At 39.5% G+C, this 25,052-nt stretch overlaps 1 protein-coding gene across 1 annotated transcript; it reads right to left on the bottom strand.

Moving 5' to 3' along the window:
• Positions 1 to 9,821: 9,821 nt before the first annotated feature.
• GASK1B (golgi associated kinase 1B) lies at positions 9,822 to 24,906 on the bottom strand. The gene is made up of 5 exons (XM_035552406.2): positions 24,701 to 24,906; positions 22,790 to 24,076; positions 15,301 to 15,515; positions 11,336 to 11,562; positions 9,822 to 10,620 (listed from the first exon to the last, which is right to left on the bottom strand). The coding sequence occupies exons 2-5, from the start codon at positions 23,784 to 23,786 to the stop codon at positions 10,413 to 10,415; spliced, it is 1,647 nt and encodes a 548-aa protein (XP_035408299.1). The 5' UTR covers positions 23,787 to 24,076; positions 24,701 to 24,906; the 3' UTR covers positions 9,822 to 10,412.
• Between the last annotated feature and the right edge of the window lie 146 nt (positions 24,907 to 25,052).

Here is a 25,052-nt window from a genome sequence, read left to right as displayed (position 1 = left end):
GCATAATACATGCTTCATTTCAGTCCAGAAGGCTTGAACAGATCTTGGTGGTAGCTCTACACCAAGCAAGAAGTCAAAAGCAAAGCTTGGGAATAGAATGAATAACTACAGAAGTTTCCCTGGAACTGGAGGTCAGGTTTGAGCTTTACTGGACTCAACCTTTGTTCCCATTAATGCCAGTAAGGACTTTGTTATGGACTGAAACATACTCAAGAACGGGGCAAAATCTAGCAAAATTAACCATAAAGGGTTCTGCAACATAATCATGTTGTGGCTCCAAGACTTGAGGCTGTTAGAGTGGTCCCCAGGGATGGAGTGCCGGGGAGAGGAGTTGGCCATGTGAGAAATGGTGGCCTCACTGGATCCAGCAGTGAAAGTCATCCAAAGTGCAGGACTTTTCCAGGCTTTTGTCATCATGTAGTGACAGGAAGGATGACAGCTCATAAAAACTTTTGTTTGAGGAAATTCTCTCGATTTTCTTAAACACTCATCCAGTCCCTTAACAGGACAATAGCCTTGATAGCGAGCTCCACAAGTTGTTTTTGTAAATCTGAATGAATATCAGATCACATTTTCAGATTTACACTCTATGGAGCACACTTTTCTCTGATGATTTGCAGTGCCTTCTAACAAGGCACATTTACATAGCTTTTGGCAGGACTTTCCCTGCCGAAGGGGAAAAGTGATTTATTTTTCCTTGCTAATTACACTTGTAACTATACTTAAAATCAGGGAAAGTGAACGGGCTGAAAAGTTGACCCTAAACTATATGTGGGAGGCAGGGTGCCAAGAAATATTGAAACACATGTGAGTTGTGTTTTCTTAGCAGGAAAGGCAGCAATTGTGAATGCTCGAGGATATCTCCACTGGGTGGTAAAGCTGACAGCAGAAAATCAAAGAAATTTTAGCACTAAGGCAACAGTGTAACAAAAAAATATGCAGCTCTCAGTGGCCATGCAGATTATTGCTGAGATAAGACTGTGATAGAGGTTAAGAATTCTTTCCCAGTATGGTGTTGATATTGCAAAAGCTTTAATCTGTTGTTCTTTGCCTTTTGGATCTCTTGCTGCAGAACACAGACACTAACAAGTCAACAAAAGCTGTGTTTGCACATGATGGCCACTTGCAAACTAGCATTTTAAGTTCAAGTTTAGACGTATGAGCACGCAAAGGAAAATGAAGTGGAAAGCTATGATTTTAATGGGGATTTAATCTCTTTTGTTCTTTGACCTTTTGTGGCTCTCAGAACGCATCAACACTTCTGTCGCATGAATTGCCTTGTTGGCTTAGTTCATGCTGATTCAGCGAAGCAGGCATTCAAGTGCGTCTAGAAGTGTACATTTTGATGGCGTTTTGTGCTTCCTAGCAGCAAGCACTGCTTGATGGGGTATAAATCCTGTGAATCAGCACAGGCCCCAGCTGAGATCCCAAGCGCAGTGATCCCAGCAGCTGGGTGGAAAGAGCCTCATACCTCAGTCAGAAAGCAGCTTGAGAAAGCAGCCACTCAAATTGCTGGCAGTGCACTGAGTCTAGGGGAGCCACCAAGCCAGAGGAGCACCTTCTCTTCAGAAGGCCAAAAAAAGGCACTTGAGCAGAGCTATAACATCCCATAATAAAACCTTCCCAAATCTGATTTATAAGAAAATAACATACTGCAGTTTCTCTTTCATAGGCATTTTTCACTCCTTAACAGGCATGCTTTACTTCTTCTTCCCTTTTATGCCATGAAGTCTGCTCAACCAACAGCCCTACAGTGGCAGTCTCCTAGTTAAAAGTGCAACAGAAGCTGAGTCACTGCAAAAGGAACCCTCCACAGAAGGCACAAGCTGGCTGAGGCCCTCTGCGATGGTGATCAGGCAAGGTGGAGCCAGCAGCAACTTGTGGATTAGCTGCGTGATGACAGGTCTCACATTCTCTCACACCAGACTCTTCAAAACAACCAGGTTTCTGGGATTTCTCATCACAGTCTATCTCCCTTCTGTGCCCTCCTCTCAAAAATTCAACTATGCCTTAATGATACACTAAAATAAATTAGGAGATTCTCTCCAGGCATTTGTGTATCCAAGCTGCAATTTCAGATCTGGCTATTAGCAGGGATATGTGCTATAACAAGAATATTATATGGAAGAAAAAGGTCTGGTAAGATAAAAATAGGTTAGTTTTGTATTTGAAAGCTGAAAGATGATTGGTACAAATGTTTCACATCACTGGAGATCACAAAAAAATAAAAATTAAAAAAAGATGAGTGTTTACCAGCTTTAAAAAAGATTTACAGCTTGTAAGGTTCAGGTGCAAAACAAAAACTGCAGGTGTAGTCTTGAGAGTTTTTCATTTAAGTGGCTCAGCTCCAGAGGGAGGAAAGGTTAAATCTATTACATGGAAAGAATCAGCATGATTTAGGAATATCCTGCGTACAGAAACTTAGAGAGCTGTCTGAGTTCAGTAGCATTTGTGTCACAGGCCAGTGAGAGATGTGGGGGTAGAATTTTCCACGTGATGATGAAAAGAGGTAACAGAATGAGTGCATGGGGGGGGGGGAGCTGTTACTGCCATGTGGGCCAGAGTATCCTACGTATGATAAAATGCCTTAGATGCTTTCCTCACATGGTGAAATTCTTAAGGCTAGATCTTATATTTAGCAGGACAAATCCTTTTATTCTCCTTCAGCATGATGCTTCTATAAGGCAGCTCCAGCTTCTGTTTGGGTATCGCCACCTCCCCATGTTTACTGCAACTATGCCACAGCTGCCTTCAGAGCATGCTTTGGTCAGTTCTCATTTTAACTTTTTGACTGCCTGTTTCTTTTTATTTTATATTTTCAGAAGTACTGAGGCAGGAAAAAATTAGGTGACCAGAAAAGAGCCTATCTTAGGTATGTGATATACACACATCTATCTGAAAATTAAGACATATGACCTGCTGTTGTTTCGGAATTCCCAGGGCAGAGCAGCTCACTGGGCTGCCAGCTTTTGCCATCTGTCAGACATAGTTCTCACACGTCATAAGGCTGACTTTCACAGTGGTGCTATTTTCCTTAACAGTTAATAAATTCCGTCCAAATCTCAAAGTGTTTCACATAGCTGAAGAATACCTCTGATAAGGCATGCTTGTGTAGCTTAACAGACCTCCGAGGAATGAATGCCATGCCAGCTTTTCCATTGAAGGAAATACAGATAATGATCCTGAACAGTGAATGCTGAAACCATGTGATTAAATAAATGAACGTACTGCAGAAGGCTAGAAAGGAAATAAGTACTGGAACTGAACTAATTTTTAGAGAATGTCAGCCACCTATTGCAAGTTGTATTTCACTTAAATAATTGGATTGGTATACATAGTGTTAAATACAGATGGTACATCACAGTGGAAAAAAATCTGCATTTTGTGTGCATTTCATCTCTTGCAGAAGAACAAAATTCATGGAACTGCTGTTGGAAAACCATCATTAGGCACTAGAAGATTGCCATCTGTTTTCTTTCTTTTCTTCCAGTGAAGACAAAACAGACTCACCACACTCAAGCATTTCCATCCTTCCAAATAAAGATAATTTTGTATATTCTTATACATAAGGAAAAGGCCTGAGTAGCCTACAAGATTGCAGGTTCCTCTCTGTTTGAATCACCTTCAAATATAAGAATACATGGGATTCCCTTCTGGGTCACACCCATGGGCCACTTAGCCCAGTAGTACACCTTAGACTGTGGCAATGTGAGATGAGCATGTGAACCTGGGGCAATATCTGTAGTCCCTTTCCCAGCATCCAGAATTATTGTATTAGGAATGTTAGAGGATGAAGGCTTGCCTACTCCTTATAAAGTCCATGTATAGACTTGCTGTCCTTGAATTTGCCTAATCCCCTTTGACTTTCCTGATAGTGTTTCCACAGTTTCTTGTAGCAGCAAGCTCCAGAGTCGGAGTACCTGCTGTGTAAAGAACTTTCTTTCATCTGTTTCTTTAAAAGAGATACTGGTTTCACTGGGTGCTCCACACCTTTGGTATTGCAGGATTTGTTGAATGACACTTTCTGCACTCACCCCATTAATCATTTTCATGATTTTGTAAACCTGACTTACCAGCATCACAGCCTTCCCTTTCACAAACTGAAAAAATCCATCCCTCTCCTTACAAGACAGCCATTTCAGTCCTCTGATCATTTCACTTGCTCTTCCCTCAACTGACTTTAGCTTCTGGAGATGTTGAGACCAGGCTGCACACACAACCCAAGAAGTGGTCTCTCCAAGGTCAGCTACGTGAAGCCTTTACATTAATCTATAGTGAAGCTCATCTCCCAAGTTTGACCCACTCAGTTTCATGAGGTTCTTGCAGAGTTCTTCACAATTTCTCATTCTTCATATACCATGGAAAATTAATATCTTTAACAGTGTCATTTTTAAAAATAGTTCATGTATTTCATGACAGAACAAAAGAAGATACTGCTGCACAGCTTATTTTATTGTAATTATTGGTCTCAAATGTTTTATTTGGCTAGGGTAGGGCTTCCCACAGAGATACAGGTGGAATAGGCTGATAATCTTCAGGAAAATCTTGTTGATCCTGCTTGGAGCTCACAGATGTTTGTTTAGAGAATTTACGTTCCAAGTTCTATATCTGTGCTATACCTCAGGCAACTCTTCATCTTAGTTGTTTGTCACTCTCCTTAGGTCTCCTTTTGACCTTAGGTCTCAGTCTTCCTGCCTCTGAGAATATGGATTGACCTAACTGACCTAAACTGTTTTATCTGGAAATGGGACAACTCAGCAAAATTGTAATGAATTTACACAAATGTATCTGAGATTATTTAGCCTGAAGTATGCAGTAATGTGCACAATAAATAAATGTTTTCATAAAACAAATCAAATTACTTTGTACAGGAAAGAATGTTTAAAAATGTTTCAACATCTTTGTGTTTCTCATTAGTCTCTCTTGGATCATGAAAAAAATGTAAACTTCAGAGACTAGAATTTCTGAGGCTACTTTAACTCTGTGTGGGTCTCCATGCCACATAGATTTCAGTGTCCTTCTGCTACTTCTCTACTTGCTCGATGTCTGTTATAAAGTTTACTAGTCATTGATGAATACTTCTCTTCTGGCATCATAAATGGTCATGGCCTTTTCTGCTCAACGTCTGTGTAAGCTGACATTGTCACCATGGCTAAAGAATACAGTAATACTGCTGATGCAGAGATCAGAAGCTCCACAGTCACAGAGAAACAGCTTAGTTAAAGTCTCGTGAGCAAACAGAAAATATTTCCACAGGAAGAGCTTCATAATATAACTTGGATTGTTTCTCTGAAGACGCAGTTTCAAGGCCATAGTTCTTTTTTAAAAGTATCTATTAATCCATGGAGTACTTTAATATGTATTACAGTTTTGTTGTTTCAGCTTAGAGATCTGATCTGAAAACATGATGAAGACACTATTTTATTTTGTATATTCCTGGCCATCATATGACAAAAGCAGCAGAAAGTCAAACAATCCATTACTTGTGATAATGCCTTTACTGTTACTATAAAAGGACAAACAAGTTGATTTTTAAAATGCACAAGTTTCAAATGGAAACTCAGTATGCAATGTAAAAGACATTAAAACCCCTCACATTTGCTATCACTCTGCTGTCTGGCAGTTTAATACAGATACAAACATATTGCTTTTTTTTGCTACAATTGTAAGCAGAAAACTTTTTATATTATATAGATGCATTAGCAAGGGAAGAGTTAATGCTTTGAGAACAAACGTTGCATCCATAATAAAGTTTTGTTTAAACTTCAACTTGCGTATACCTAAAATTGAATTTATGCTCACAAACAATAAAATTATACATGTAAACAGCAAATTGCATAAACAATTCACTCTGTATGACCCAAACTTTGCACTTTGTAGGAAAAAAAAAACAAAACTAAAGCATATTATATACATATATATGTATGCTCATATTTGCATACACACACATGCAGGAAAGCGTTCCCAGAATTGCTACTGGAAGCTTGTCCTTTAATGTACCCTAAATATGTATTTCCATTTTTAAAACCATGGAATTTACCTTTCTTTAATACAGTGCATTATAGAATATAGAATATGTATATATAATATATATATATATGTATAAAGAGGGAAGTTGCTCTCACAGTGCTCCACAAAAGTTTTCATGTCCTCAGCTTCTGAAACGTTTAGGATTATTAACTTGCTGGCAAGCTCCTGAGGAATTTCAAGGCATCTGTGCCTGTGCTACTTATTTTGAGCTCTGTCTTCCAATGTTATGAAATCAGCAAACCCTCTTGACTTTCTTAGTAATTCTATTTTATGTGGTTCTGGCTTTCAGGCAGATTCAAGAATGACATAATCTTCTTTTCCCACCCACAGATTTTGGACCGTTGCTGTTGGTTACACCCTTCCGAGTAATGTGCAACATGAATCTGTCTGATCCCATATGCCCATAAATGGAAGGCAGCCCAGCAAAGATGACTAAAACCCAGTTTCTTGGCTTTCTGTTGATCACCACCATAGGTAGAGCAAGGCCTCTTCATTTTTTTTCCTGTCTGTTAATATTATTTAGGTTTCTGTGCCGGAATGTCAGTCCAACGTCATGCTGTTTTAGAAGGAAATGGACTAATTTTTCAATACACTTTACTCCTGTTACCGAGGGGTGAGCAGGTATCTTGAATATAGTAGCAGCGAATAAACAAGCTATACAAAGTTCTTCTATTGCGTTTTTTACCGGAGCGTTTACGTAAATGCACTCAAAAAGTAGAGAATTCTCCACTTGAGTAAAAAAAAAAAATAGAACTTGGCTAGTATGTACTCATAAGCACTATAGCAATCATACTTTGTATTATTAGCAGTACTGGATTCAAGTACCAAGCTATGTAGCAACAGGATAAACATCATAAAGAAAAGGCACTTTCTGAAGTTTGTTATCAACATTATTGAATTCAAAACATTTTACAGTCCAGTCCCAATGCCAGTCTCAGCAAGCCTCTCCCGACTTCCTGAAGACAACGAGAGTGTTTGTAGGAGTAGGAAATACAACGTTTTTATACAGCAGAGACAGCAAAGCTTCCAGCTATGCATACCATAATGCTAAGATGTGATCATAAGGTGAGAGCAGGATGCAGCATGCACAGAATGCCTTGTCCTAGACCCAAAGCCAGAGTTTCAGAGAAAGAAGTACTCCTTGGCCCTTGGAAAGGGCAACGTGTGCAGCACTGACACAGCTCAGGTTGCCCTGGTCATTCGCCCTGGGCTCATGGGTGCCTGCAGAAGTTCTGAGAAGACATTATATGCCTCTCTGGTCCATATAGGATAGAGGGTGAGACACCTGTCCATCCCCTTGTACTTTCCACAAAATCTAGACATCATTCTGCCCTGCAGGTTAGCTCTAATTACAACTTGGTCTCTATGCCTCTGCCACAGAAAAAAAAAAAAAAAAAAGAAAAAAAAAACACCATTCCTTTCCAAAGGCAATTCATCTGCAGCATTCATCTCCACAAGATCTCGTCTTTACAACTATGTTTTTTCATAACTTGGTCATGCTCTTAAGGACAGCACCATAGTTACTTGGGCCTCTTAAGTTCAAGTCTATCAAAAAACTTTGCTCTAAGCATAGCTTCAGGGCAATTACTCACTCTGTGGCAATTACACTGTTGCTTTAAGAACTGACATTTACTGCCAGTCAAATAAAAAAAGTTCATATCATCCTCAAGGAACACTAGTTCATGTCTAGAAGAAATAGAAAAGAACATATAACCTGAAAAGATAAACACTTGACTTCTTTCTACTCTTGGGTAATGTGTCAACTCTGAAAAAAAAATGGTTATTCTGAGTCAATGAGTTTGCATCAGGATCACAGAATCATAGAATGGTTTGGGTTGGAAGGGACCTTAAGGATCATCTAATTCCAACCCCTCTGCCATGGGCAGAGACATCTCCCACCAAATCAGGTCGCTAAAAGCCCCATCTAACCTGGCCTTGAGCACCTCCAGGGATGGGGCATCCACAGTTTCTTTGGGCAGCCTGTGCCAGGGCCTCACCACCCTCACGGTAAAGAATTTCTTCTTAATATTTAATCTAAGTCTACACTTATTTAGTTTAAAGCCCTTGTCCTATCACTACACTCCCTGTCAAAACTAGGGGTTGTTAAAACCCCTTGTTCTATTGCTACACTCCCTGACCAAGAGTCCCTCCCCAGCTTTCCTGTAGGCCCCCTTTAGGTACTGGAAGGTCGCTACAAAGTCTCCCTGAAGCCTTCTCTTCTTCAGGTTGAACAACCCCAATTCTCTCCGCCTGTCTTCATGGAAGAGGTGCTCCAGCCCTCTGAATGTGTAGTCTGAGATGCAGAAAAAGAGAAGGTAGAAGACAAAGTACTCATGGGACATTTTTCATGATCAGGTAGACTGCTACATCTTCCCTTGTTCCTCTTCTAAGTTCAGTGCAGGTGAAAGTCATGATTTTCACTCCCAGCAGTGTGTGATAATCCAATTGAACATGTATATAGCAGGAAGAAAACTGTGAGATAGGCTAGAAAATGGGACAAATTGATTGTAACAGTCACCAAAGACTGAAATTCATGATAAATACAACAGGAATTCCATGTGAAATGGGTTGAGAGAATTATTTCTTTCTCTAGGCTCAAGTCAAAATGCAAGCTACAGTAACATCTTTATTTCAGTGATAGAAATTACCTGGCTAATTTGTTACAACATTTTAAGAAAGGGATAATATGAAAACCCTATACGATTCTACTTTGGTGCAATCAAAAAGTCCAAGGCACTCTAAAAGATGGCCTCTCAAGGTAATTGGTAAGTTCTAGGAAGTTTTTACTAATGTATCTGCCCTTTACTGACAGAATAAAATAAAAGATTATTTAGATGGCCAAGCTCTTAATGAGATCTATTTCTTCTAGTAATGCAATTCTTGTTAATAGCTCTTTTGATACTAAGAATGAAAATCTGTTTTAGCAGCAGTGGAATTGTAGTTATTTAAGACATTAAATTCACCCAACCACATTAACATGAATATTAAACATTTTAGTTTCTCATAATGACAAACAATAATATTACACAAGCACTTTCAATAATATTTTTTAAATGTTATACACCTTATGGTTTTTTTTACTATACATGAGGACAAGAGTAGCTACGAAACCATTCAACTTCTGCCACCATCTCATGGCAAAAAGATAATATATATTCCTTTAGAAAGACAGTAAGAACTTTTTTAAACAGACAGGTAGAAAGTATATGTGAGGACAGACTATATCAGTTGATATTTTACTTTTGGAACAGAGTATTTGCTGGAACAGATTGAGGCTAAGAATCTAAAGTGCTTGTCCAAGCTTCTCTAACAACCTTACCTGTATGAAAACTTGGGGCAAGTCATCAGCTGGAATCATCACCCCACAATGGTCAATCTTAACAGAAAACCTGAGCCTGAATTGCTGGCAAGAGCTGAGCAAGGAGCACAAACAACATTTTCTGTTCTGATTTTAACAATGCTCACATCATTATTGCATCTGCCTTTCGTTAGTATTCTAAAAAATCATGTCAAGAACATTGCAAAACCAAAATGTGTATACTTACGTTAGCAACATATTTGCACAAAGCTAAAGCTAAATAGCTAAAAAAGAAATGGTAATACTAAAGGATGATTCTGTGAGTAACACCTAGCTAATCAATAGACAGAAATATCAGACAATCCATCCACACATCAAACCAATCCATACTGAAAATAGTACGTTGTAACAAATGACTCATGACAAAGTGTACTCCATACTGTACAGGGAAAAACTGCATTTGTCAAATTAATTATTATTGTTAAAGCCATGCTCTCCTCACTCTGAATCTAAATTTTATTCACATCCAATAGCATTTAAAAGAGTTGAATCTAGTTCTTAGATTTCAAAAGATCAAAATAAAATACATTGGGAAATGCTAGAATTTTAGTGTTCTTAATCAAAAAGATAAATTCCTGTACTAGGTATGTTTCAGTATGTAGATGTAATGGCAGTTTTCATCTGCGTTAAGTGCCTTAAATCTATGTTCCCATTTAAATTTGCAATAAAACTTTTACTGACTTGAATGATGAGAGTAAGAGTAATCCAGACTAATGTACTGAAAATACTGTTGCTAATTCTCAAACATATTAACAGAAGGAGTGTTCATGGTGTGTGCATATTACTACATCATTTATTGTACTATTTGACTTTTTTTCATTTCATTTCACTGGTGACATAGAACCGCACTGTGTTGAGCTGCAGCCGACATTTAAATGATGCTTTTAAACCATGTAAAACTTCTTATTTAAAAATAAACTTGAAAGTCTGGAAAAATAAAAATTAAATAAGCCTATGAAGTAAATCAATTTTACTGTCAGTTTTTGCCTCACACAAAATTTTTTAAAGACTGTCCCTCAGAAGCTCATTCATTCATGGGCAGTACTTTGGCTCCATGTGCATTTATATAAGTAAGAAGAATTTTGGACCTCCTTTCTATTACATCAATAAGCTTTTCAATTCCTTTCCTGCCTCCTTGGCTCTCCCAGTATACTTTGTCAAGGAACAAAGACTGAAGCAACTTCTCCCGTAAACGCTGGCTCCTCAGCACTGAAACTGCAGATTCAGGGAATCTGGAAAAGCACAAAGAAAATCATCAGTTTTACCATCACTCTGAATTGCAATAATCATGTTGTGGTTTAGCAATTGATCTTATGAATATAGACTGCGACTCAGGAGAGGAAGTCCATGCATGACTAATCATATGCATGTTAATTGTATCTTTTACACAAGTAGAATTACTCATACATTTTTAGACATCCTGTAATTCACAAAATGCTTCATGGGCTGATGATATTTATTACAGTAACTTAGTGTCCCTTGCTTTTTGATTATAGTATGGTAACTCAGAGTAGTGCAAATTGCTTACAGAAGAGGTTTCCACAGAAACAAGTTTACATTAGTGGAGTTCAGACTTTCCTGTGTTACATCAGTCATGCCTTTATAGGTAAGGCACGAATCTGTTCTGTAAGGCCCTGGCAACTTGCAGATGCTACAGGTAATAAACTGAAAGTGTGTTTAGGGTAAACATAACTAAGCTTCACTGACAAATTAGATCTCCCCACAGACCTGGCAGAAGAAACCTGGAGTTAATGTAACACTGACACAGTAATAGTATCTGTCACACAGCTTAGGGAGCAGGACAAATCTCTTCTACACCAAGTACCCAGGCACCCTTTGTGAGCAGTACTTTATTCCTACTAAATGCTAAGGAGAGATTTTCCTTTCAACTGCAAAACCAGGAAGAAATTATCCATCTTTTTACAAAACTAATAACTTAAAACTTACTCATTGATTCCTTGCAGTATTTTGAAGTCAAGATTGTCCTCGCTTCTGTCAAAGAAACCATTATTGTCTATAAAGGCCAAATGCCTTCGGTCATGCCTTCTCTGCACTATGTGTGTCAGGTCGACAGCATCCTGATTGCTGCATTTCAGCGTCAGCCCTTGCTGCACGCAGGAATCTTCCTTCAGAGGTTTGAATCCGCAGCAGTTTCTGTCTAGCCGGTTATAGATCTAAAACCAAGCACAGCAGAGCGCCGACTGAAAACAACTTCAAACAATTTGGGGCACAGTGCCACTGTCAGACTTCGCTCACTAACCCAGCTGGCAGGAAAGCAAGCTCAGAACAAGCATAATTAAAGGGAGCAGTGAAATGGCATTAAAGACCTTGTCCCCAAATTTCATATACTCTTAGAAGCAATTTGTCAGGCTACATATTGTATCCATTTGACGGCCATGATTTGTTATGTCAGTAGACATTCCTTGAAAATAATGGAACAATAGGACTTTGTAACAAGATGGGGAATACAATTCAAGTTTTTACCAAAATGCTGTAGCTTTTTTTTTTATTTTTAATTTTCTCTGTGAGCACAATAGAAATAGCACAACCTGACATGCACGAAGGGCCTCTATTTTGTAGACTTTATCAGACTTATACATGCAAAAAAAAAAAAATTATTGAAAAGATGAGCAAGGGGAACATTAAGTCAGTCACCAGAAGCTACCAAATGCAGGAATGAGGAGTGCATTTCTAAACACAGAGGAGCCTCCGTGAGCTGCTCTGTGGTGCATACTTCAATGACATCATGGCCCAGGCTATTGTTTCACACGCAAATGCTCGCTTATTCATCACACAGCACTTAGCTGGGAGGAATACATCTGGTCTAACTTTAGCGGCGTAAATGCTAAGCATCTCTCCTGACCTAGTCATTTCTGTTTCTTACGTAAACAATGACAAGTACTAGGCACCCCCAGTGCAAAGGATGCCATTTTAGGATAACTGTCTTGCATGGGAAGGATAAATCACTCTTTACAGGTACTTCTACCCTCTGGTGTGTAGATGAGAATAAATGCCCAGCATTTCCAGGGCCCTGAGTGCACATAGGCCTTAATTGGCCTAATCAGCCTCACCTGGGACCTCCACACCCACACCTACCCTCTCTCTGCCCATTGGCCCAGGAGCTCTATACAAGTTCAGGCTCAGGCCCTTAGTTCTCCTCTGGGCCTTGCTGTGGGAGCACCTGTTCCTCACCCTGTTACCTGGTGCTCCTGGATTGTTGCTTGGTGGCCTTAGAGCTGGATTGCCACCTTGTCTCTGCCTGATGCTCACTGAGCTACCAGAGGGACCCACTGTCATTCCTTCTGGGCTGTCTCTTGTGCTATAGGACCAGTCATGCTGTGTGGATGTCTTGCCCTGGCTTCCCCTGGGGAGCAGCCCTGTTCTTGCTCACAGGTGTTTACAGAGCAGAAGACAGGTAAGATGTCTCCAAGGCTTAATGAGTATCTAATTAATGTCTTTTTTTTTCCTCTCTTTGTTCACTGTGTGCTGCTAACTCTTAAAACTGCTCTAAGCATAAAAATAATAACACATGTACACATGAAACCTTCTAAAGTTAGTCTTATTTTTTGACACCCCACTGAAATGAAGTGTTGTGACTTCTTATGATTTAGAGCTGTGCTTAAAGTTAGAAAGGCCTCCTATTTTTTTTCATCAGATGAAAGTCCAAGAGTTGTTTGTGTTCTCTTATGTAGCACTATTACCACTGGTCTTGCTGGCAGTGTTTATTTTCAGCTGAGAAAATCCTGAGGAAAGGAATGGATTTCTCTCTCTTCCTTGCTGAGCAGCATTCAGCATCTTCAAGCCCAAGAGCCCCTGTTGTTTGCAGTGTTGTAGCTCATTTCTCATTCAATCTATTCTAAGTTTTGCCAAAAAGTGAAGTAGAGATTTACAGACTCCTTTGATGCATAGCCCTAATTCGTCTTCACCACACCTCATTACATGCATTAAATAGATGAGGAGATCATGTTCTTGCAGACAGCCTCTTCATAATGCCTTCTGTTAGTGTTAAGGCAGAGCACTGGGATACTCTGGAGCTGCTGTTGCAACCTTAACAGTTTAGCACTGATATATTTATGTATGTACATGAGTGCTTCAAAACTCCATGATTAAAAAAATAATTTTTACTTTTAATGTCCTTACTTTACCTGAGTTCTTGAAGACAAGTAAAGGTCAAATACAAGCATTTTTCAGCTTGCTCCAATGTTTTATATTTGTTATTTGAATTCAGAAGATAGGAATCTCTTTAAGGGCACCAAAATCGTTCTGATGGAAGCATGTTTAACAGGGAATACTTCTCACCAGTACTCGTTCTGAAAAATTCATGAAGCAGTTTTTTTCAACGTTCTGTAGTTTACCACACTAGACTTTGCACTGTTATTTTTATTGATATTAAGCTCTGTTTCTGCTATGATTAATTTCAGACTATTATAATCAATGTCCTCTGAATATCTTGAACACTATCTTGTTATCTTGATGTTTATGCTCCTCAAAGTCTAAGCTGTTTGGTTATCTTTGCACCACAGTCATGGTAAGCACATTGCAACATATGTATTTTAATGGTTCTTTAAACTCTCTTTAGCTTTTTCTGCATCATTGATTCTGGTTCAATCTTATATGTGCATGATGAGAAAATTCACCTGCAGTAGTGCATTCATGTGGCTTTTCTGGGGGAACTGCAGATCCAGGTAGGTTCCATGGAGGTTCTAATTACCTTGCTGATGCAGGCAGCTTTTTAACAGGATATTGCAATTGAGACCTCCTGGAGCAAACTCCTAACTAAGAACTTTGATTTTTTTTGTACATGTGTCTGCACAAAACCATACATAAGAAAGGTGTTAGAAGGTTTTTTGGCTTTTTCCAGTCCAGAGGTATGCAAATCAATATGGAAATAACTAGAGACAGGAAAACCTCTTGGTGCATAAAGCCACATCTTTTACCATAACTGAAGACTGGAATCATTGAAAAGCTTGAAGTTTTCCACTCAAAACTAGCTACCTGGTGGTATAAAGCAGCCCAGGTTAGAAGGGTCCTCAAGAGATCATCAGGTCCAACATTAATATGTATGATAACAGTATAAACATTTGTACCCACAAGCAGCATTTGCAAGATAATTAGTCTATTAAACAAAGTTGCTTATTTATTTAGACTATTAAACAAAACTACTAGAATCCTGGCTTCTATTAGGGCTACACGCCATAGCTTGACATTTTAAACTCGGAAACCCTTCTTAGCATTTTTCATGTTAGAATGCTCTAATATGCTGATAGACTAAAGTCTGAGAGCATAGGTAAAATTTTAACCTTCGAACTGTAAGACCTTCTTTCACTCACTTTCTGGTATGTACAATCTTCTTTGGTATGCAACTGGAAGTATAAACTGATACCAGATACAAATGAGGGCAATTTATTTTGTGTACAGTTCTATCCTGTTGTACTTTATTTCAGCTGACCTTTCCTTCCTCATTAAGTCTAAACACTAAGTCACTGGTAAATTTTTTAAAAGGCAGAAAATTTACCACTACAACTATTGTCTTGATCCATATTTCAGTTGACTAAAACCAAGCAGCTGAACCCTTTCTCATCATGAGAACAGAGCTTTGCAGTTGTGAGCAGTCAAGGACCATGTCCAGTGAAAGGAGTCAAGGAGAAACAGTACGCCTGACTCAAAGGTGAAATAAAAACAAGATGTTTCAAGACAAAAGCCTTTACTTCCTCTTCCGGAAAATGAGTTGGTCAAGTTCCTGATCTTTCCATGATTACAAGCTGAGTTTTGAACATTTTAATCATAAATGACTTCAAATTGTGCAAATTCATCTTTCCCAAATCTTGAAACAAACTAAAATTACTTTTCTAAGAGTCCCGTGTGCTCATGTGACTTTTGAGGCAGATAACTGTGTTCTATAAATGTTTTACCTGCAGAAGAAAATCAAAGAGTGCCATCTTGGACCATTCATGATGGTGGATTTCAGTACAGCCCCACTCAACTTTGGGAACTTTACCATTCTGCCAGCATTTCTGCTTCAATAGTTGCTGATATCTCCCCCAGGTTAATCTCACTGAAGAATGGGTATTGTTATCTGTTGGACTCAGTGAGGAATCCCAGAGAATAACAGGACAGGCTTGACCGGCTGAAAAAGGAAAAACAAATAATTGCTGTACTGGAGTACTGTCAGACTTGTTTGATCTTTCTTTAGACATTGCCTAAGCATCAATAATTATAGCATTTTACAGATGTGGCAGAAAAAAAAATTGCCACAGACAAATAACTTGACTTCCTTTGGTTAATGTGGTCTTATTCCACATCTAAAACCAGCCACCGCAGGAATGGACAAAGAACAGACATTGTAACTGCCTTCAGTGTACAGAAGGCTTTCTTCTCTTTGAAGCAGGAGATTAACGTAAGAAGTCACATATTAAACCAAACTATTACAAAGTTCATAAGTAGATTTAGAGCCTACAGTGCTGTTGTGAACCAATGCTGCAGGTTTCCCTCACTGCAGTGAATTGATGATGGCTCACAAGAGCTGATAACTTCTCTCAAAGGGTGTATTCCTGGGTAATGGGCATAAAAAGATTACAAATCCTATACTCAAAGTGGATTTATACTGTTTTCTTTTGGTATTGTATGCCTATAATGTATGATTTCACAATCCTGAAATGATGTATGAGAATACTGTAGAATATGAACTTAGCATGAATAAGCATTTTGACAAGTATTTTTTTATTATACAACTATAACATGAGCTAGCTTTTTTCTACAATGATTATGGCCACATTCTTTAATTCTTTTTCTGTGTAAAGAATACTCCACTTTCTCCTGAAACTGGTAAGTCAAGTGTCTTAGCTTTGGTGAATTCAAGTGTTTGTAGTATTTAGTGGGAAGTAGCCTCTGCAAAGAATTTAAAATATGCTAAAATACATTTCACTCAATATCAAGTAACAGGCATGTGTATCCTCTTTAGCAAAGTGGAACTTTCTATTTCATTGCTGACTCAATGCTTCTGTTGCTGCCTTAAGCAGTCAAGGATCCAGGACTGACTGTGGTTTGTACACACTTTAAAACAAAGAAAATATTTATATTTTTGGGTGTAGACAGAAGGCCAAGATACAATGTCTTGGTATGGACAGGAGGAACCATTCAACTGCAGAGCTGTTAGCTAATAAATAACAGGTGTTGGAACATGTGCAAAGCTTTAGAATTTATTTATATTTGTCTTGAATGTCAATAAACCTAAACACCACAGTTGTATAACTCATGGGATAGTTATATGCAGCCTGTAGAGAGACAAACTGTGTCTTCTGTATGCATTTGGACCCAAAGATGCATTTGAAAAGAAGCTCTCAATCTCCCATGAAAGCAATGAGCTTCACGGCAACTTCTCCAGAGGCAACCTGGACAGATGTCTGTACAGAGAAAATTGGCATCTGTGACAAACAGGAAGGTTTAAAAAAAAAGCCAATGCAAATGTTCCATCTGTAAGCAGCATGAACTGCTGATGGATCTCCACTGAGCTGAATCAAAAAGCACTTTCTTCAACGGATGCAGACTGATCTGAAACAGGTAGGAAATTCTTTGCCCAGAATTAGCAGTGAATCATATGTGAAGATCTACCTTTTTGTTGCCAAAAAAAGCATGATAAGACCCCACATGCAGTCAAGCTCAAATGTGTTCAGTTTCATTAGGAAAAATAGAGAAAAGCAAAATCTTCTCAAACACCAGAATGTACTTGATGATCTTCTCTCTGACACGTGCATACAAGGTAGTCCTCAAACTAAACCAAGATGCAGCTCTCCACCTCTTCAACTCCCCTCCCCATTGCCTGATGTTTCCTTAGGAACTCAGAAGGTGTCCTTTTGTTAGGAATATCAATCTCTTTCACTATGATCAGTACTTCCTTTATCAGCATTGTGCACCAGCATCTTTTCTCTGGGGGGGGGGAAAAATAGTGTTGAGCACTCCTGAAAAATCAGGCTCCTCTACTGAGGTGCATGAATACGCATTTAGGAATTTAAATTCAGAAACCCTGGCCATTTCCCAATCTCTCTCTCTAGCTCTATCACTGACATTGTAGATGACTTTAGCCAAGTCAGGTCAACTATTAGCTAAGCTACTCTTCCAAGCCAGTTGGAGAAAGCCTATACAAGCAATAGGAACTGCCACCAAAAAGCAAAGGACAGTGTCCTTCAGGACCAAATCTGATCTTTTATTTTTGTATCTCTGACAGCAGCTTATGTAACTACTTGCAAAATTTTTCCACAAGCCAAACACGTGAACTGTCTTCTAACAAAACAAACATCTCCTGTCTATCCAAAAGGGACATGATAAACAATAGTAATATAAATACTTGAAAAATATGAATAATATCTTGCCAGTTTCCATTAAGAGACAAAAACAATTTTAAAAGACCAAGGCTAAATGCAGGAAATGTTTGCATTTCAGAGGAAATGGGAGCAGAAAAGATGAGCCAAAATAAAATCTTTCAACTCTGTAATATAAATTGAATTACAGGAATATGAAACAGCAGCTTCAGTAAAGAGCAGTGACTCAATTTTTTGACACTGGCAGGAAAAACATGAAGACGCTGAATTAAAGCAGATAAGGGGGTTGATTAATAGCTGCATGAATTGGCATGACCACAGCGAGGTAGGGAGAGTTGTTCTGCTTCAGACCTCCCAAGCGTGGGGCTGAAGTAAACTGAGCAATGGAAAGCAAGGCCTGACCAGGAGCTCCCGGTCTGACACAGCCAGAACTAAAGGGGTCCAGCACATGTCAGAATATGTCCAATTGTTCTGGGAGCGCCTCTTTCCTCTGCAGTTTTATATGGTAACACAGAAGGTTAATGCTTTGCTGCTGCTGCAGCAGCTCCAACAACCAAGGATGCCACTGCTGCCTGTAACTGAAGGACCTGGGGTCTGAAATAACTTCTGATAAACCCACCATGAGAGAAGGAAATACTGTGACAGTGCTGGTGAAGCTTGACTTCAAAGCGGATTGACTTCATTTTCTTTTCATCTGCTGTTTTAGACCCATTTAACCAGTTGGCTACCTAAAGATGAAAAGATCTGCAAAATTTCACGGAAAAGTCTTTTGAAACTTGTATTGGAACCAGCTTCCTAGTAATTCATATGGATTTTTCAGCACCAAAATATTTCTAAAAATTTCTTTGGCCCTTAGGATCCACTGCGTCAGGGAATCCTGAGCTGAGTAAGCTAACACAAGGGAAACCTCAGGTTGCTGAGGCTAGACTGCCCCAAGGTGCTCAAACTGCTTCATTCACAGTTAGGTAATGTACCCCGGCTTGGCTTCTGTATCAGTATCATCTTAGATATCCAGATACCATATCACTTTAAAAATGGTATACATGCTTTTTAAGCATATTTGCACAGATACTCTTGCAAATGTTATCATACCATGTTGTGTACTAACTTATATCCACAGCATTTTTTCCGACTTTGAAAGAAATACTTTCAAACATTCCCAAGAGAGCTTCAATAAAGAAAGCAGGTCTTTCGTGAGGTGCTTAAAGCCCTTTCTCAAGCTCATCATTGTTTGCAGTGATGCAGTACAGTTTACCACTGCCACACTTGAAAGGAACAATTTAGTTGCCCACATAGTATCAGGAAGGGATAATTTAGTGCAGAAAGCTGAGGGGGACTGACACAGAGCATTATTTGAACTTGAGAGTTTATTTTAGATTAAATTCTGAGAGCAAATGCAAAGGACAGAAGCAGGAAGAATGGAGAAGTTAGGCCATTTATTTTTTCCTCCCACTGCACCTTACTTGCAATGTTTCTGTCCCATGTGCATATGGATGTCCAAATTAAGGAGTTCATGAAATCTGTTGATCTCTAGCCTACAGACTGCACTATTGCTTATACACAGCCTTCTCTACCCGACAAAATACTGGAAATATACCCGCTGGTACTTCTCTGAGAGGTACAGCATTATGGCATAAGTTGTTTGGGTGACGGGACAGACAAATTGAAGTGCTTTAGAGTATTCTGAATGCATAAAGCAATGCCAGATTTTTATTACTCCCTATTTCGCCTTAACATTAATGATTCATATTACCCTTACCTGCTTTTGCACAACTCATGGTGGGATGGCCAAGGCAGGCAGATAGTGCAGGGTATAACAGGAAAATCTATGGCTCTATTTATCACATGGAAGCCAATAAAGCAAAATGACAAGTGTACCCAGTGGAGCTGTCTATCAGTGTCATTCGTCTGTTTGCACTAAACTAACCACGAAGGGTGGTTAGTCAAAGGAAGAGCTTCTTGCACTTTTCAGGAACAAAAAGTTCTGGCAAATAGTCAGCTCGATCCTCAGATAAGAAGCCCCACTGGACTGAATACAGCTGTGCTTGCTCCTCTCGGCACAGGATCAAACATAGCCACATTTACCATATCAGAAAACTGGGGGGGAAGAGGGGTGGTAATTGGCATGTGGTAGCTCAGGCCTTAAGCAAGAGATGCAACAAAACTGTGCAGCAGTTGCTGTGCCGTGTACCAAAAGCTGAGCAAAGACCTCAGCCTCATCACTAACGTGCAAGGAGCCCAAGTCCTCTCCCTTTGGTGGTGAGCTGCAGAAGAGGAGCAAACCCCTCCTCCTGTGTTACTTCATCAGTGACTCGTGCCCTGGCAAACCCCGGCATCGTCCTACGCTGCTGCTGAGCCAGAGGCAAGCTGTGCAGTCATTTTACTTTGCTTCTCTGCAAGGTGACCAAGGTTGGTCTGTGCCACTAAGCAAGGTCACTGAAGTCTCCTCTATTCCTTAGGTTAGGACCGTCAAATAATAAAGATTCCCCATCCTGTGTTATTAATGTGACCATACCAAAACTCATTCACACAAGAGCCATCCTCTGCTTTCTCCACAACAGATGGAGCTTTATGATAATTTTTGGTTGCTTTACAGGCTAATCCTTTTTGGTTTATAGGTGTTTTGGAGCTCACAGCATGTTCATACCTTGTAGTTAGCAATAGGAGTAATGAATATCTGCTTGTGTGCACCCGGACTCGTGCTCTCTGCCTGTAAGACTGAACTTGCAAGGGCTTTGCTCACCTGTACTCCCCAGGCTATTTACGTTAGATTAATTAACTGCAAAAATATGACAGAAAGAGTTACCATGCCCGATTTTTCCATCCATGATGGAAAAAGAATATAGACCATAAAAACATCCAGATAACACTGAGGAAGGTTTACAATTAACTAGGAAAGAGAAGGGCAGTAGCCAGAGAAATTGCATACAGTATTTCGCTAGGCTTTTAAAGAAAACACATCAGTGAGGGAATTGTGGGAATAAAGGAAACAAAACCTCTACAGGGATTTACTAAGTGGTTCTTTGAAACTGCTCTGACAAGTGAATGACAGTTTTGAGAAGCTCATTTTTTAAGATTTTAATGCTACATCAAACATGTCCTGTTACATCACATCACAACTGAGGCAAGATAAAGGGAGGTGTCGTGGGGAGAGAGATGTCAGCCCAGAAGCTGTGTACATTTGTAGACACACAATCTCTACTCCTGCACTGCTCTCTTTCCCATATGAATAACCATGATTATCAGAAGCTGCTCTGCAAAAACCATTGGAGAGCCCACCTAATCTTAACCTAAACGCATGCAAGTAAGAGAAATAAGCTCACTAAGTGTTCATATTGCTCTTAGGAATATGCTTTTGTTCATTTTCTCAACACAAAGATGTTTTCAAGATTATGCTAAATACAAGCATGCAAATAGTAATGGGCGCAAGTAGCTACTAGGCATCTGAGCTCCAGCATATTTTGAGGCTAAAGAAATGGAGAGAGACAAGGTATGGTAACTGTTCCAAATCCTCTGTTCACCCTTTAGCTGGAAAAAATGAAGTGGGACCAAAATAATGTTATTTCTCTTCTCATCACCTAGCAACACTCTTCTTGCTATAGGAACATAGCCAGTTATGTGGAAAAGAAAATTAAAATGAGCAGAATGACTCTCTCTGTCCCAGACAGTCCAAAACATGCTTCAAGGTGACAGACACCGGGCGACACAATGCACAATTAGCCTAATGGGCGCTCACAGGGGCTTGCGGTCTGTCAGCTCTGCAGCCACACCGGGCACAATTCCTCCAGCCGAACTACCTTAACTCTTCCTGACAGCTCTAGAGCAATAAATCTCCTGCCTAAAAATAACCTAGGCATAATGTATCTTCCATGCTCTGCAAGTATGAATAATATTCAGAAGCCACCAAACTGTTATTCCTAGAGATTCATTCACACAGTTGCACAGGCTGCCAAAGGGAAGATTTACAAAGTAGGAACAAATCAGAGATCACTAGGTCCTCCTCCTGCTGTCAGATTTTAGAAAGTCATTCCTGAATTACTTGTTCGTTGTTTCTTTTTTTTTTTTTTTTGACAGATGGATTGATATAAAAATATTTCCTATAAGCTAATTTCAGCAGCAAGAAATGAACAGCAAAAACAAATAGCTGGCCACTTCAGCAATGATTCATTAAAATGCAACGTAGTCCTTTAGGGTTGTGATTTGCAACTGTACAAAAATAGCAGTTAGGCTGAAGACGTTTAACAAGATGGCTATGTTAGAAGTAAACTTCTAACTGACATTACGTCTGAAATCTATCTTTAATTTCACTATAGCATAGAAAACAAAAATTTGCACTGAAAATTGTTTAAACCAATCATGTAACAGGCATACTGCGCCATCCTGTATATATTTCTGTCTGCATAATATATAATGAAGGTGTGTGTAATGAGCCTCAAAATGTCAAGCTGGATTCACTGAGATGTAGTAATATTTTTTGAATTATCAGGGGAGAGGGAAGATTTTTTTTTTGAAAATTGACAGTTTCCAGAGTCAGTAGTAGCATTAAGCTTCTTCAGGAAGTCCCCTACTTCTCCAAGTAGGTTATCTGACAAAATACAAAACACCTTTCCTGCACCATCTGTTTGAGAGATTAATTCTTGTGCTCACTTTCAATAATATCTTATTGAAGTCAAATCTAAGAGATGAGAAAACAAAACAAGACAAACAAAAAAACAGAAATGCTCATCGAATCACCAGGTAATCTTCTGGAATTTCTTTCACCTCTTTAGTCATTCTATACAATGCCATGCGATCTACAGATGACTCCCTCTCTTTTTTCGCATTCCATAGTCTCACGGACAGTGAATCGTTAGAGCAACTCAATTATTGTATTTATTCTAAATTTCAGGGTACAGTATCCTTTGGACAGGACAATTACATGGAAGAAGTTGCAGACAGATACCAGCTTTACTCCCCTGCAACGACTGGATTAGTTCTCAGACTAGCAGGAGTTAAAGGCTGCTGCTGTCCTGCAGTTAATGTGGGAAGGGGAAGGAAACCTCAGCACCCCATCTGGAAGCTGAAAATCATAGGAATGTGTTACCTTGGAAGAACTCCGATTTCCTGCTTACAGAAGGTAAGCTCCTGTTTAGCCCCAAGATCCTATCCAAATGAAAGGCAAACACTTCGCTCATGTCAAGAGGTCGTTTGATGATGCCACAGTGCCCTCGATTACAAGCAGCTTCTGTGGTGCTGGGACCCCTCTCAAATACTACCAGGACTGCTTTCTGAGAAGGTACTTCTTGGATGCTCTCTATCGGAGAATCTGCCAGCATACGCATGCTTAGGATATCTTCTTTGCTCAGCCAAGAGGGAGAGCTCTCACTGTAAATCCTGATATTGCTCTCCTCAGCCTGGCGCTGTGCCTTTAGACCTCCAGAAATCCCCCCAGGTTTCTGGTGACCTCGCTTCCCGATTGCCATGTCTTTCTGCCTGTGTTCATCCAGGTGGTGCTTTCCTGCCTCAGGAGCTATTGCTGCTCCCTTTGCGCCTTCAGCACGCGTGGCCCTCCCCGGCTGCTGGACAAAGGTCTCTTCCTGGCCAGTGAAAGCGGCTTTCGGAAAGTGCTGCCCATAGGACAAAGGGATTGCATGTTTCTTCCTGCGCTTTGGCTTCACCGTGCCTCTGATGTTGGCAGGCTTGCTGCGCTTGGACCGCAGGGTGATATAAACTACGTTGGGTGGCACCGAGGTCCCATTGCCACCAAGCTGGGGTTCCTGGAAGCTGGGTGGTGACAGGGTGCCATCCAGTGGGATGCCCAGAAAAGGAGTTTGAGCTGCATCTTGGAGACTTCTGGAACTGATTTTTTGGTGTCCTCCTTTGTGCTGGGGTAAAACGTGACCCACTTGACTGACAAGGAATCCCAGGTAGATCACACAAGCAGTGCCCACCAGCACATTCCTCCTTGTCCTCGGTCGCCTGCAGGTCCACAGCCTCAGCACCCGTGGGGAGCAGAGGCAGCAAATAAACAAGTTTTTGATTTTACCTGGCTGATCAAAGAAGGTCATTTCTCTAGCAAATCCGCATGATGAAAACAGCATAAAGTCTTCCGTACATTCCAGCCAGGATGATGATGATGCATGATTTCCCTTCCCCGATTTCTATTTCTCCTTTTCCAAATAGCTTCCAGCATGGATGATGGACAGAGGCTACTGATATGCCTGGGAATGTGTTCAGTACTAAGGATCCAGACACTCCACCTCTACAAGCTGTTAAATACTTATCAGCCACCACGGGGCAAGTGATTGGCTTCAGAGAATGAATGGAGCCAGCTACGTAAGCAAAGTTTACTGACTTGTAGCCTAAAATATCTGAAGTTCTCCTTTGCAAACTGCAAAAAGAAAAGAGTTGAGCTGATAGTAGCATTTCATTTCATTACTCCTGTACAGTATCTGTGGTTCTATATTTTAAGAGACAAGTTCTAGGTGAGACAGTATACATAAATCCAGAAACATGCCAGAATACATCTTTCACTTTCTAATTACAATACAAATTAAACACCAAAATCATGAAATACAGGCTCAATTTGCAATCTCAGCTAGATGTATTCCATCATTAGAAGAAAAGCTTTTCAAACCCAGATCATTATCATCTTTTTCTTATGAGACAAGAGTCTTTACTAAAACCCATGTTATGGAAATGCTGTAAATTATAAAATATTAACCACCAATAACTATAGCAGTTAAATATGCACATATTCTCTAATACAAAAAGAAAGTAGCAGTGCCACATGTCTAGAGTTTAATAGGAATATAGTTCACATAATTCATAAGCCCCCATTAAAGAAGAAAGATGGTTAATTCTTTACACTCTCATGAAGCCATAAAATAGGATCTAGATATAGTTTTTCAAATAAAATGACAGTGGCTTATACATCCTTTCAAAGAAACAAAGATAGATTAAGTGCACACTGTATACTTACTGCTATAAAAATGTAAAATTTAAAATCTCTTACCTATTCAGCTTGACTCATCCTTTGTTCTGGTAAACTCCTTAGGTTAACAAAAATAACTTAGTAAAACTGACATTCTCAAAGTATGCTAGCACATATTTCATTTTTAAATATGGTCTACATGTAGGTATTTCATTACAAGCTAAATACTCTTTGGAGCCTAACCGTACTGAGAGGTTGTTTGCATGTGAACTGCTATAAACTTACATGAACCTCACGTTATAAAAAAAAAAAAAAAAAAAAAAAAAAAAAAGAACTTCTATTTTAAATTCTGTAATGAAAAGTCCTGTGAAGTATGTGCCTTCCAAAAGTGCATTCCATCCATTTCTAACTCCTGAGGGCCCTCTAGTGCACT

This window comes from Cygnus atratus, chromosome 4, assembly GCF_013377495.2.
Source record: "Cygnus atratus isolate AKBS03 ecotype Queensland, Australia chromosome 4, CAtr_DNAZoo_HiC_assembly, whole genome shotgun sequence".
In the NCBI taxonomy this organism is placed as follows: domain Eukaryota; kingdom Metazoa; phylum Chordata; class Aves; order Anseriformes; family Anatidae; genus Cygnus; species Cygnus atratus.
This window is presented reverse-complemented; position numbering and strand designations above follow the sequence as displayed.

Coding starts and splice junctions, on each gene's coding strand:
- GASK1B (XM_035552406.2), bottom strand. CDS start 23,786: ATGCTGTTTTCATCATGCGGATTTGCTAGAGAAATGACCTTCTTTGAT. Junction 15,516..22,789: donor GAAATCGGAGTTCTTCCAAG/GTAACACATTCC, acceptor TTCCTTTTTCAG/CCGGTCAAGCCTGTCCTGTT. Junction 11,563..15,300: donor TCTTTGATTTTCTTCTGCAG/GTAAAACATTTA, acceptor GCTTGGTTTTAG/ATCTATAACCGGCTAGACAG.